Genomic DNA, 12,017 nt, shown 5'->3' on the forward strand with positions numbered 1-12,017 from the left:
GGCCGTGGTTAAATATTTACAAAATTAAGCCAAGGAGAGTGGTTTGTAAGCATTGCTGACAGTTAGTATTGTGTGTGTGTGTGTGTGTGTGTGTGTGTGTGTGTGTGTGTGTGTGTGTGTGTGTGTGTGTGTGTGTGTGTGTGTGTGTGTGTGTGTGTGTGTGTGTGTGTGTGTGTGTGTGTCTGTGTGTGCGTGCGTGCGTGCGTGCGTGCCGTGCGTGCGTGCGTGCGTGCGTGCGTGAATGCGTGCATGTGACTGTGTGTGCTGTGTGTGTGCATGAGTGTGTACGTATGTGACATGTACACACCCTTCTAGAGGTGCAAACTATGCTGCCACAGGTGCAGAGCAGATTGTATTGGTAATAATATACACCTCTCTCTTATCTCTCTCTCTCTCTCTCTCTCTCTCTCTCTCTCTCTCTCTCTCTCTCTCTCTCTCTCCTCTCTCTCTCTCTCTGTTTTGGAGGTAAAAATGTTCTATCCTCTTGACAGTACAAGTAAAAGCCTCTTTGTTTCAAGTCCCTCCTACATGTAGTATCAGTGCACAATCAGCATACTACCACAGCTTCCAGGAGGGTTGTCCTCTTGATGCTGAAGGGGTGTCCTTCAGAGCAGCCTGATCTCCAGAGATATACGTATGTATGCACGGATCGAGTGCACTTCATTCCGTGGATAGTCGCCTAGAAACCCCGAAATTGCGTGCATATGTCCCACGATGGGCGTAACCAGTCGCAACCCGGAAAAACCCGGAAGCAGAGCAAGTCCCCACAACAAAATTTACGATTCTGTGCCTATCGGTACATAACTCAAACGGCGCTGAGTAGGCACAGGCGAACGTCACACCGTTCAGGACGGCAACTCGGTCGCCTTAGCTCCCTCGGTGGTCCTTCACGGGGTGACAGTTCGCCCTGTGACTGCGCGCCTCCGAAATGGTTTTGTCACAAAGGGAGCGCCGTACATATGCACGCAATTTCGGGGTTTCGAGGCGACTATCCACGGAATGAAGTGCACTCGATCCGTGCATACATACGTAGTTCTCTGGCGATCGGGTTGTTCAGAGAGATATAATAACAGGGCACATCACTCGTGTAATGCACAACAAAACATCAAATGAAAGTCAGTTTTGAATGACTGAAATGTATAACTAAATTCCTTCTCCCCTGTCTCTCAAAGGAAGGGTGGTCATTTATTTCGGTGGCGGGGGTATTTACTTTTAGCGACAATGGCTCAGGGGGGTACAGTAGTGCTGCCAGCTTGGAATCTGAAGGTTCCCACTAAAGCCTTAACTGCTCCCAATGAGCCGGTTGGTGCCTTGCATTCATTCCTCTGCCGTCATTGAGTGAATGGGTGAATGTAATGCATTGTAAAGTGCTTTGAATAAAGGCGCTATATAAATGCACCATTTGTATTTAGATAAGACACAATATATTGTGTGGGTAAGAACACCCTCACTGGACTTTGCGGCACGCATGGTTTGTTGGCCTCCCTTTGACCTGGCACTGGCAGCTACAAGCTCCAAATTAATCCATCCGACATCAGAACGTTCTTCCTATTTCTTATCCACCAAAAGTTCCTTATTGATAAGACCCCTTCGTATTCATTTTACAGCCCAAACTGAGGTGACCCCCCCCACCACCCCCGCTTAGTAATCTGATGGAATTAATCACAGCTGTGTAGCTTGCTCTGTCCTTGGATCTAGCGTGGATAATATTTAAATATTTAAATATCAATGAGCCACCTAGTGACGATGTTCCTTCCATGTTTTGCTTTTAACAGGTTGAAGCTTTGAACCTGCTTTGTCCATGAACATGAAAATGTGTGGAGTTGCACTGACTTCAAGCTCCAGTATTGTCTAAGATAAATAAAGTAAAAATGAAGATTTATACATTGTATAATATTCCAGCTGCATGCAATGTAATATTATACTATAAGAAAAGACATAACAGTGATAAACCCTTACGTATATCTCACTATTATTCACATTTATTGTCTTTTAAGGACCTGGTCAGTGGTGACTGGTCGTACACTTACACTTATAAGTGTAGTACACTTACACTTATACTGTTGACATTGGCAAAAATATTTGGTCCTGAATGCCTGTCTGGGTTTCTCATAATAAACTGGCATTGTTCGCAACAACCCTATCCTCCATGACAGCTTCCTGCTCTACAGTGAAAACTGTACCTCTGCCACAAGCACAGGGTTGTCTTTGAATTCTATAAAGAAATGGGTGAGAAAAAAAGGATGTTTCAAGAATTCTGTCCAAATGTTTCACGGTTCCAAACCAAACCCCCTCGTTTACAAAGAAGATTTTTTCGAATGGCGGCTCTCTCGGCTCTGTACAAAAGCAAGATCTGCACAATACACAAGCTTACAATAGGAAGTGTTTATTTGTATTATTTGTCATAGTTTACACGCACGCACGCACGCACGCACGCACGCACGCACGCACGCACGCACGCACGCACGCACGCACGCACGCACGCACGCACGCACGCACGCACGCACGCACGCACGCACGCACGCACGCACGCACACCACACACACACACACACACACACACACACACACACACACACACACACACACACACACACACACACACACACACACACACACACACACACACACACACACACACACACACACATAGCTGTTCATCAGGCCATAGGCCTTTTGTTTGAAGATCCTGCATTGACAAACAGTGTGTCAAACATTCCTTAACATAACTTCTTATTCATATTCTCTCTTCTTTTCTGTCCTCTCTTAACTCTGCTTTGTCTCTGGCCCAATGTCTGCGCTCACAGACCTTACCATACTGTGTGTTCCAGATAAGACAGGGCTCAGAGTTATCCCACATAACATTGGCATGAGATCCCTCTCGCAGACTCTTGGAGACTGTTATGCACACTTCCATAAATATGCATTGCTGCAGACAAAGCTTGAGGCAGTAGCCTACAATTCATAGCATTGTGATGTTAAAACCGGGTATGACTATAAACAGGTTTTATAAACGGGTGCGAACAACAAACATTACAATTGATTATTTGGGGCCATGCATTTGGACTGTTTTGAAAGTGGTTATTGGGGCGATTTAATGTACGTCAACTTAACTCGGTTTAATTTCATCCATGGTCCTTTTCCCATTACCTGTCACGGGAAGGGACATTGAGGGGAAAAGTAAAAGTTGAATTAATTATAAAAAAACACATTGTATCTGCATTTGAGGTGACGGAACACCTTCTAGAGGTACCAAAGCGCAGGAGGCAGGTCCTGGCATTAATTAAGCCCCGGTTGAACTAATTCTAATTTGGAGAAATCCACACGAGCAGTCCTCCAATTCATAATTCCTGGTCAGAAACTCTGGGCTTCACACGGGACGAGCTCTGGTCAACAACAGGGTAAATGGTCAAGTAAATAGAGTGCAAAGAAAAAGATTAAGTCATACCAATTTCTGCAATGAGGTTGAGTCTGCAGGTGAGTTTTCAGACATAAATACACCTCTCTCTCTCTCTCTGTCAGGTGCACTCCCAGTCGATGTGAACATGGAGGAAGATGCAGTCAGTCGTGGAGAACTTTCCACTGCAACTGTTCCAACAGTGGCTACACTGGTGCCACCTGCCACAGCTGTAAGCCACACACATACGCACGCACACACACACACACATGAATGCATGCACGCACGCACGCACACAGCTTGCATCAGGTCAATATTACATACAGGCAGGAGGAGAGAGAGAGAGAGAGAGAGAGAGAGAGAGAGAGAGAGAGAGAGAGAGAGAGAGAGAGAGAGAGAGAGAGAGAGAGAGAGAGAGAGAGAGAGAGAGAGAGAGAGAGAGAGAGAGAGAGAGAGAGTAGAGCATAAGAGAAATAGGCAGATTGTTCTTTCCACTTAACTGGATTTGAACTGTTAGGCTGACCAATCAGGGCTCAGCATTATAAAAACATTAGATGAGTAATGCTGCAGGGATTGGGGGGAAATCGCAGCTTTGACTAAAGTGAAACAATTCCACTTGCTTTTAACCACGGCAATGAAGTGTGGTTCATTTAGACACTTCGGCTCAGAAATAACCAGACAGTTAGTGAACCATTTACCATTTATTAACCATATACCATATTAACCATTACTCATATATGCAATAATGTTGCAATCAAGTTTGGCGGTGTGACTCTGCTCATGTGATATTAAACGATTCCTGTGCAAACATGACACAGATCTCCAATCACAACCCCCTGAGCAGAGCATAACAGTAGCTATAACACAACAATAATCATATAACAACAGTACATACAAAATATAACACAACATAAACAACATCAATTTAACCCTTAATGCATACCACCACCATAACAACCATCTATGGAACATCCCACCAACCAGAAGCCACAGGGAGGAGGCCGGGGAGGTGGAGGATTTTTTAACACTGACAGCTGAACGACCGCACTGACAGCTAACACGTAGAATGAATAGAGAACTGAGGCTGCTTAAATGAACCTCCAGAGTTGCACTGTGGGTATGAGGGCGTGAGGTGAGTTAACTGTAGCAAATGAGATGACAGAGTTTGACACGTACTGACTTAAAGGAGTACGACTGAATTACTATACGAATGGGGGGGTCCGGGGAGTATGAATGAATATTATAAACATACTGCCCTCCGTGTCTACATGAACTATCGTGTCACTGGATTTCATTTAGACACTTCGGCTCAGAAATAACCAGACAGTTAGTGAACCATTTACCATTTATTAACCATATACCATATTAACCATTACTCATATATGCAATAATGTTGCAATCAAGTTTGGCGGTGTGACTCTGCTCATGTGATATTAAACGATTCCTGTGCAAACATGACACAGATCTCCAATCACAACCCCCAACACACGCTCACTTGCAGTGAGCAATACAGCGCCACACCTTAATCTATATGAGAATGTTTATCAGTTAAAGCATCGAAGTGACGCAATTTCATTTAAAACCCTTTGAACTAAATGAAATATGCTACATGAATTAACTATGTGAGTGTCAGCAATGACGCATTTCCTTTAAATGCATACCGAGATGCCCTTCACATCTAAGCCGATATTCTGCGCCAGCAGCGACTATTAGATGCACATTTTGGCAAAACACTACTGTGTTTTGATGTTAAAGGAAATAGACTATAAATTATGAATAACTATGTGTATAGACAGCAATGTCAAATTCCCTCTATATGATGGCAGCAATGCAAACCCTTCAGGCAAGTCACGCTCGCCCGAGCGGTGACCTGATATAGACGGAATATACTATTTAGTGATTATCAATAATAACCCTACCTTCTAGACCACCATTAAGCAACGTGAGACCCAACACGACCAATGCTTAATGGTGTACCATAATAATACCACTGTAGCAACGTGAGACCCAACACGACCATGCTACTAGTGGCTTACCATACCTTAGTGATTTACCACCTACCATTAATACCACTGTAGCAACGTGAGACCCAACACGACCATGCTACTAGTGGTTTACCACCTACCCTTAATACCACTGTAGCAACGTGAGACCCAACACGACCATGCTACTAGTGGTTTACCACCTATCATTATACCACTGTAGCAACGTGAGACCCAACACGACCATGCTACTAGTGGTTTACCACCTACCATTAATACCACTGTAGCAACGTGAGACCCAACACGACCATGCTACTAGTGGTTTACCACCTACCATTAATACCACTGTAGCAACGTGAGACCCAACACGACCAATGCTACTAGTGGCTTACCATACATACCATTAATACCACAGTAGCAACGTGAGACCCAACACGACCATGCTACTAGTGGTTTACCACCTACCATTAATACCACTGTAGCAACGTGAGACCCAACACGACCAATGCTACTAGTGGCTTACCATACCTTAGTGATTTACCACCTACCATTAATACCACTGTAGCAACGTGAGACCCAACACGACCATGCTACTAGTGGCTTACCATACCTTAGTGATTTACCACCTACCATTAATACCACTGTAGCAACGTGAGACCCAACACGACCATGCTACTAGTGATTTACCGCCTACCATTAATACCACTGTAGCAACGTGAGACCCAACACGACCATGCTACTAGTGATTTACCACCTTCCATTAATACCACTGTAGCAACGTGAGACCCAACACGACCATGCTACTAGTGGTTTACCACCCATCATTAATACCACTGTAGCAACGTGAGACCCAACACGACCGTGCTACTAGTGGTTTACCACCTTAGTGATTTACCATCCCTTAAATATACCTGACCCCCAACCTGCGCTCTGACAAGAGCAATACTTAACACACGATCAATTATGCAACTCCTGAATTATTCCATAATTGATCACACATAACACTCATAGCTTTTTGAGCTGCAAGAATTTCATCCGTATTTAAACGAATATAATGTTCGTAAGCAGCAGACGACCAGGGACCCATGGCTTTTAAGTGAATAAAGACCAACAATGCTGCTGAGGTTGCTGCGCCGATCCGAAAGAAGTGAGGAGTATACGCTTGGGGCAGAGTCCACATTGCTGGCACACTGAACACAGCCTGGCAGCAAACCACGCCCTTGACATGCCTTCCCATCATCCAAGACGACAGGATCATTTCCTCCAGGATTAACCTCCATTTCAGGTAGCAGACATAGAAAAGAACGGACAAAAAGCGGTATCAGTTCTTACAATAAATGATATTCCATTAGGATGATAACTGATTAGGAGTGCTTAATTGAAACATGTGAGCTTTCGGTGCAAAGCAATGCATTTCCCATATCTAAGAACCCATAAGATGCTGATAGAACTAATTCCAAACGATATCTACACAATATCTACATTAGATAGTTCCTTTCTCCACTTAATAAAACTTAATCCGATGATTAATGTGACCTGCAATTCCCATTACTTCTCACAGCTAACTGTGTTCATCAAAACATGAGCCGAGTGATCCACCGCTACTCTTGAGTCAAATCATGATTTAATTGATATTTCACAATATCACAACCCCAACGTGGAATGTAGCGATTTGAATATCCATGAAATTAGCTCAAAGCAACCATCCCAGACTACTTAAATATCCAAGATCATTAACAATCCATACCATTTGATATTATACACCTGAATTGTATAGACGCTGAATCCTTATAACATTGAGTGTGAGTGGATACGCAGATCAAGCAGTGAGCAGCCGACAAGGCTTTCAGTAGACTTAACCAGGATGAGTTTTAGATTTGATTAATGAATGACCTGCCTCTCATGGCTTCAGCAGAAGTAGATCCAGGTATACCACCGAGGTGATCTTGATTACTGCTGTGCAATGACCATGGCGCTGCAGTAAAAATGAAGACTGGCAGCAACCCAGAACCTGAAGATTCCCAGCATCCATGGTGGACAGAAGGTCATGCCATCATCAACCTTGGATCACCATAATGGGCAGTCGCTCATGAAACAGAAAACAGAAGCAGAATGAGATCAAGCAATGAACAAATATCCCTTACAATGACATGGTTAAGCTAAAAGAGAAGATAACATCCAAGTTAATTCATTCGTGTTTCATTAATATAATCACAATCCAACCTAATGAATAATTAGTGCCATGTTATGACCTCTCGACGCGTGTGGTGGTAGACAATAGACAGCTAACAGTAGCTTGAAGAGACGATAAGAAGCAGTGTAAAGTTTGAATGCTTATACCTCTCCAACCAAAATTCCAAACCAGTTTTAAACTGAAACAATCATGAGGGGTAGCACCAATAAATAATGCTCACTACATACATCCAATGAAATACCACAAGCATAAGGCTACCAGAAATGGAAACTAGCATTAGCTAGCATGAAACAAACAACCTGGATGCTAGCATTAGCCCAGTGCCAAACACAACTCTGCATTGGGGAAATCAAGATAATCGAACGCCACATGGCTACAATGCACAAGCATCTCAGCATATGATTGCAAATAAGTTAGCCTAAAACGATACTTCCAAGCATATTACTGAAGTGGGAAGATAAGCCATGCACTGAAAAATAAAGACTCAGACTGAACTGAGTTTACTAGGAACAATTAGTGTCCACTAGGGTCGCAAACCCACAAGAAAGGTACAATTACCCCAGTGTCACTAGAGGGCGCCAAACTACGAACATAAAGTCAGTTCTAATAGACAACAGCGCCTTAACACCTTTAAATTTAAACCTATAGGACCTTAACCTTTAAACACTACTACCACCTTAACTTTAACGCTTTTACCACAAATAAACTTTACTCTTTAAACCTTTACCACTACTAATACTTTACCCTTTAACTTTATTCATTATTTAATACCAATTACCTAATAAACGTCCTTAGCGCCTTAACCTTAGAACCATAACATTTTAAGACTATTAATACTTAACTCTAAAACCTTTAACACTACTAATACTTAAAACCTTAAACTACTAATACTTTAACCTTTAACACTACTAACACTTTAATACCTTTACCATCAATACTTAATACTATAAACGACCTTAGATATCCCACACAGTTTCTTCAGGAACAGTACTTCTATTATAAGAACCTATTACACTGACCTTGGAAACAACTCTAAAAGCAAACTCGGTGGCAACAGTAATTATCTAGTTGAGCATCTACAAACTAAAACCCCCATTATAGCTACCTGTAACTTAAGAAACAAATGAGTTGAATAACCCAACGAAATGATCAACAGCTTCACTGAGTGGATTATATACTTGAATATCCCGTTTAGTAAGTACCTACTTAACATAACACTGCCTAGTTAACATTACCATAATGCCTGCACATTCCACCATCCAGTTAAGAATCACTCTTGCCTCTTCACATTACTCTAACACAGTAGAATTAAACTAACTAATCCTAATATACTATGAATGTGGCGGTTGCATGGACTACATTACCCATAATGCTTTGCTGAGAGCCACTTCCTGTATACTCCCAGCGTGATCTAGTGTGAGAGTGACAACACTAGCATAGACTCCCATAGAATGGAATGCAGAAACGCTCTAACTATCTCAATGAGAAGTTCCAATGTTAGGAACTATAGCAACCAGCTTTGCAGCGGGATCAAAATTAGTGACGGAACTCTCTCCCTCTATGGTTCTGGTTACTTCACGTTGACTCGTCAACAGTTTGTGTGAGAGAATGTGAGTGCGTTTAAACCAAACTCCGTCTGCCTGACCCGACGCTATTTAACACCACAAAATAATCACATGCACGATGACCTTAATCTCCATAATGATCACACACAGAGAAGATTAATAGCATCACCTGGCAAGAAAGATCATTGAAGACGATCAGGAAATAACTGCAAGCAGCTTGGAAGTGGCTGTGTTCACGGAAATGACTCGCAGCGCAGATCCGCCTCGATGTCGACTTGTGTTGAAAATTACCAGGATACGTTACAGACTTACAGCAGCGACAATGAAACCATTGACATCCACTATGAACCACGCTGTTTAGCGTCGTGCCCCACCTGATCTTTCACCCAAACACAACTGCTATTCGTGATCAGAATGACACTCCTGCAGATGAATTCAATGACGATAACGAGCACGATCCGCGATTACTGGTGAGTTGCAGCAAACAAGTTGATGAAAAGTTTGAAAACAGCTGAAACCACCCGAACCAATGTAAAATTTTAACACTGACAGCTGAACGACCGCACTGACAGCTAACACGTAGAATGAATAGAGAACTGAGGCTGCTTAAATGAACCTCCAGAGTTGCACTGTGGGTATGAGGGCGTGAGTGAGTTAACTGTAGCAAATGAGATGACAGAGTTTGACACGTACTGACTTAAAGGAGTACGACTGAATTACTATACGAATGGGGGGGTCCGGGGAGTATGAATGAATATTATAAACATACTGCCCTCCGTGTCTACATGAACTATCGTGTCACTGGATTCATGTGCTCACCGGCTCAGAGTCAACTCCTGCTAATCTGTTAGTAATAAATAAATATTAATAAATAGTATGCATGCATATGTGTGTGTGTGTGTGTGTGTGTGTGTGTGTGTGTGTGTGTGTGTGTGTGTGTGTGTGTGTGTGTGTGTGTGTGTGTGTGTGTGTGTGTGTGTGTGTGTGTGTGTGTGTGTGTGTTTGTGTGTGTTTGTGTGTGAGAGACAGAGAGACAGAGAGAGAGAGAGAGAGAGAGAGAGAGAGAGAGAGAGAGAGAGAGAGAGAGAGAGAGAGCACAACGCAGCATAACACTAACACCCAGTATTGTTCTCTACTGTCTGTACGTACATCCATCGGTCCATCGATCGTCTGTTAGTCCGTCCGTATGTACGTACGACCGTCCGTCCGTCCGTCTGAATCCATCCATCCATTTTTAACAGTTCACTACTGCAGTACAGTTTGTTCTCTGAATCTCAACGCCTGAAGCCAAGTATGATCTGCACTTATACCAGGACCTCTCTGTGCATCAGAGACACAATACCACAACACAGATGATTGACCTATACCTAGAGTATTACAGACAGTAAAGGAATTCTGGAACACATGATAGACCATAATCAGACCGAATCATGTCCATCAACACAACATAATGTTCTTGTACCAGAGATAAAACATTAAAAAAAAAACGATCAAATTGTGGGTTATTTATCTTAAAAAGAATGCTAAGGCCTAGCTGAATAGGCTGATGCAGAGTGCGAACAACATCACAGCTGATGGTCCCAGGACTGTAGTACTGCTCTGATTGATGGCACTTTAATGGCAGCTGCTTTTCGTCCTCATTTCAACCCTCCAGCGATATACGAGCGGTCCTGTGAAGCGTACAAACACCAAGGCAACGCGTCTGGATATTACTACATCGACGTGGACGGCAGTGGAGACATCAAGCCGCAGCTCATCTTCTGCAACATGACAGGTAAGATGCATGAGCATGCGCTCGCGCATGAGCACACACACACACGCGCGCACGTACGCAAACAAATAATGGGAGTCCTGGTTCTGTATTCTGGGTCTGTTCACAGTAAAATGCTGAGTGTACATTTTTAATTGAGGATTTTACAGTGTGGAAGGACCCTGAGGAAAAGTACTTTATTAGATTAATCTCTCTCCCCATCCTCATCCATCCTTCTTTTCCTCATCCTCCCATTATCACCTTAGTTCACATCACTTAACATTATCATAATTCTTTACTAAATATTCACATTAGCATAATCTTGAATAATAATGGTCCTCTATTTGGTCCTCTTATACCCTCCTCTCTCTCTCCCTCTATCTCTTACTGTTCCCTCTCTTTTTCTCTCTCTCTCTCTCACTGTCTGTCTGTCTGTCTGTCTGTCTGTCTGTCTGTCTGTCTGTCTGTCTGTCTGTCTGTCTCTCTCTCTCTCTCTCTCTCTCTCTCTCTCTCTCTCTCTCTCTCTCTCTCTCTGTCTATCTGTCTATCTGTCTATCTGTCTGTCTGTCTGTCTGTCTGTCTGTCTGTCTGTCTGTCTGTCTGTCTGTGTCTCTCTCTCTCTCTCTCTCTCTCTCTCTCTCTCTCTCTCTCTCTCTCTACCACTTTGCCACATACCACATTTGACTTTGCTATTTTGTCTCATCTGTTTAAGGAAATAGGTAGCTGATATATTGCACGTTTACCTTAGCGCTAGGTATACTCTTGGTTGCTTGTTTTTGCAGAAAATGCACTTAAGACTTCTGGTGATTAGTAGTTTTCGTTCCCTACCTACAGTATGTTGAATGCACTTATTGTAAGTCGCTTTGGATAAAAGCGTCTGCTAAATGACTGTAATGTAATGTAATGTACCACCAGTGGAGCAGACATGGACGGTGGTTCAGCACAACAACACAGAGCTGACCAGACTACGTCCCTCCCCGGAGGCCAATATGCACTCTGCGTATTTCCACTATTCATCTGAAGAGGAGCAGCTAACCGCCGTCATCAGCCAATCTGAGCACTGCCAGCAGGAACTGTCGTACCACTGCAGGAAGTCTCGTCTCCTCAATACACCAGGTAAAGCCTGTTGG

The 12,017-nt window shown here is 43.2% G+C and overlaps 1 protein-coding gene across 2 annotated transcripts in view; it reads left to right on the forward strand.

Annotated features, from left to right (window-relative positions):
• Window positions 1-12,017, forward strand: part of LOC308094156 (contactin-associated protein-like 4) — a gene marked incomplete at its 5' end in the record, with an annotated part of 169,505 nt that overhangs the window by 113,845 nt on the left and 43,643 nt on the right. For both annotated transcript variants that reach the window (XM_080440642.1, XM_080440643.1), the window contains 3 exons: window positions 3,522-3,628; window positions 10,792-10,911; window positions 11,803-12,003. In XM_080440642.1, the coding sequence (XP_080296768.1) occupies window positions 3,522-3,628; window positions 10,792-10,911; window positions 11,803-12,003 (428 nt within the window). The remainder of the gene's footprint in view (window positions 1-3,521; window positions 3,629-10,791; window positions 10,912-11,802; window positions 12,004-12,017) is intronic.

This window comes from Gymnoscopelus braueri (genome assembly GCF_963280865.1).
Source record: "Gymnoscopelus braueri genome assembly, chromosome: 10".
NCBI lineage: Eukaryota > Metazoa > Chordata > Actinopteri > Myctophiformes > Myctophidae > Gymnoscopelus > Gymnoscopelus braueri.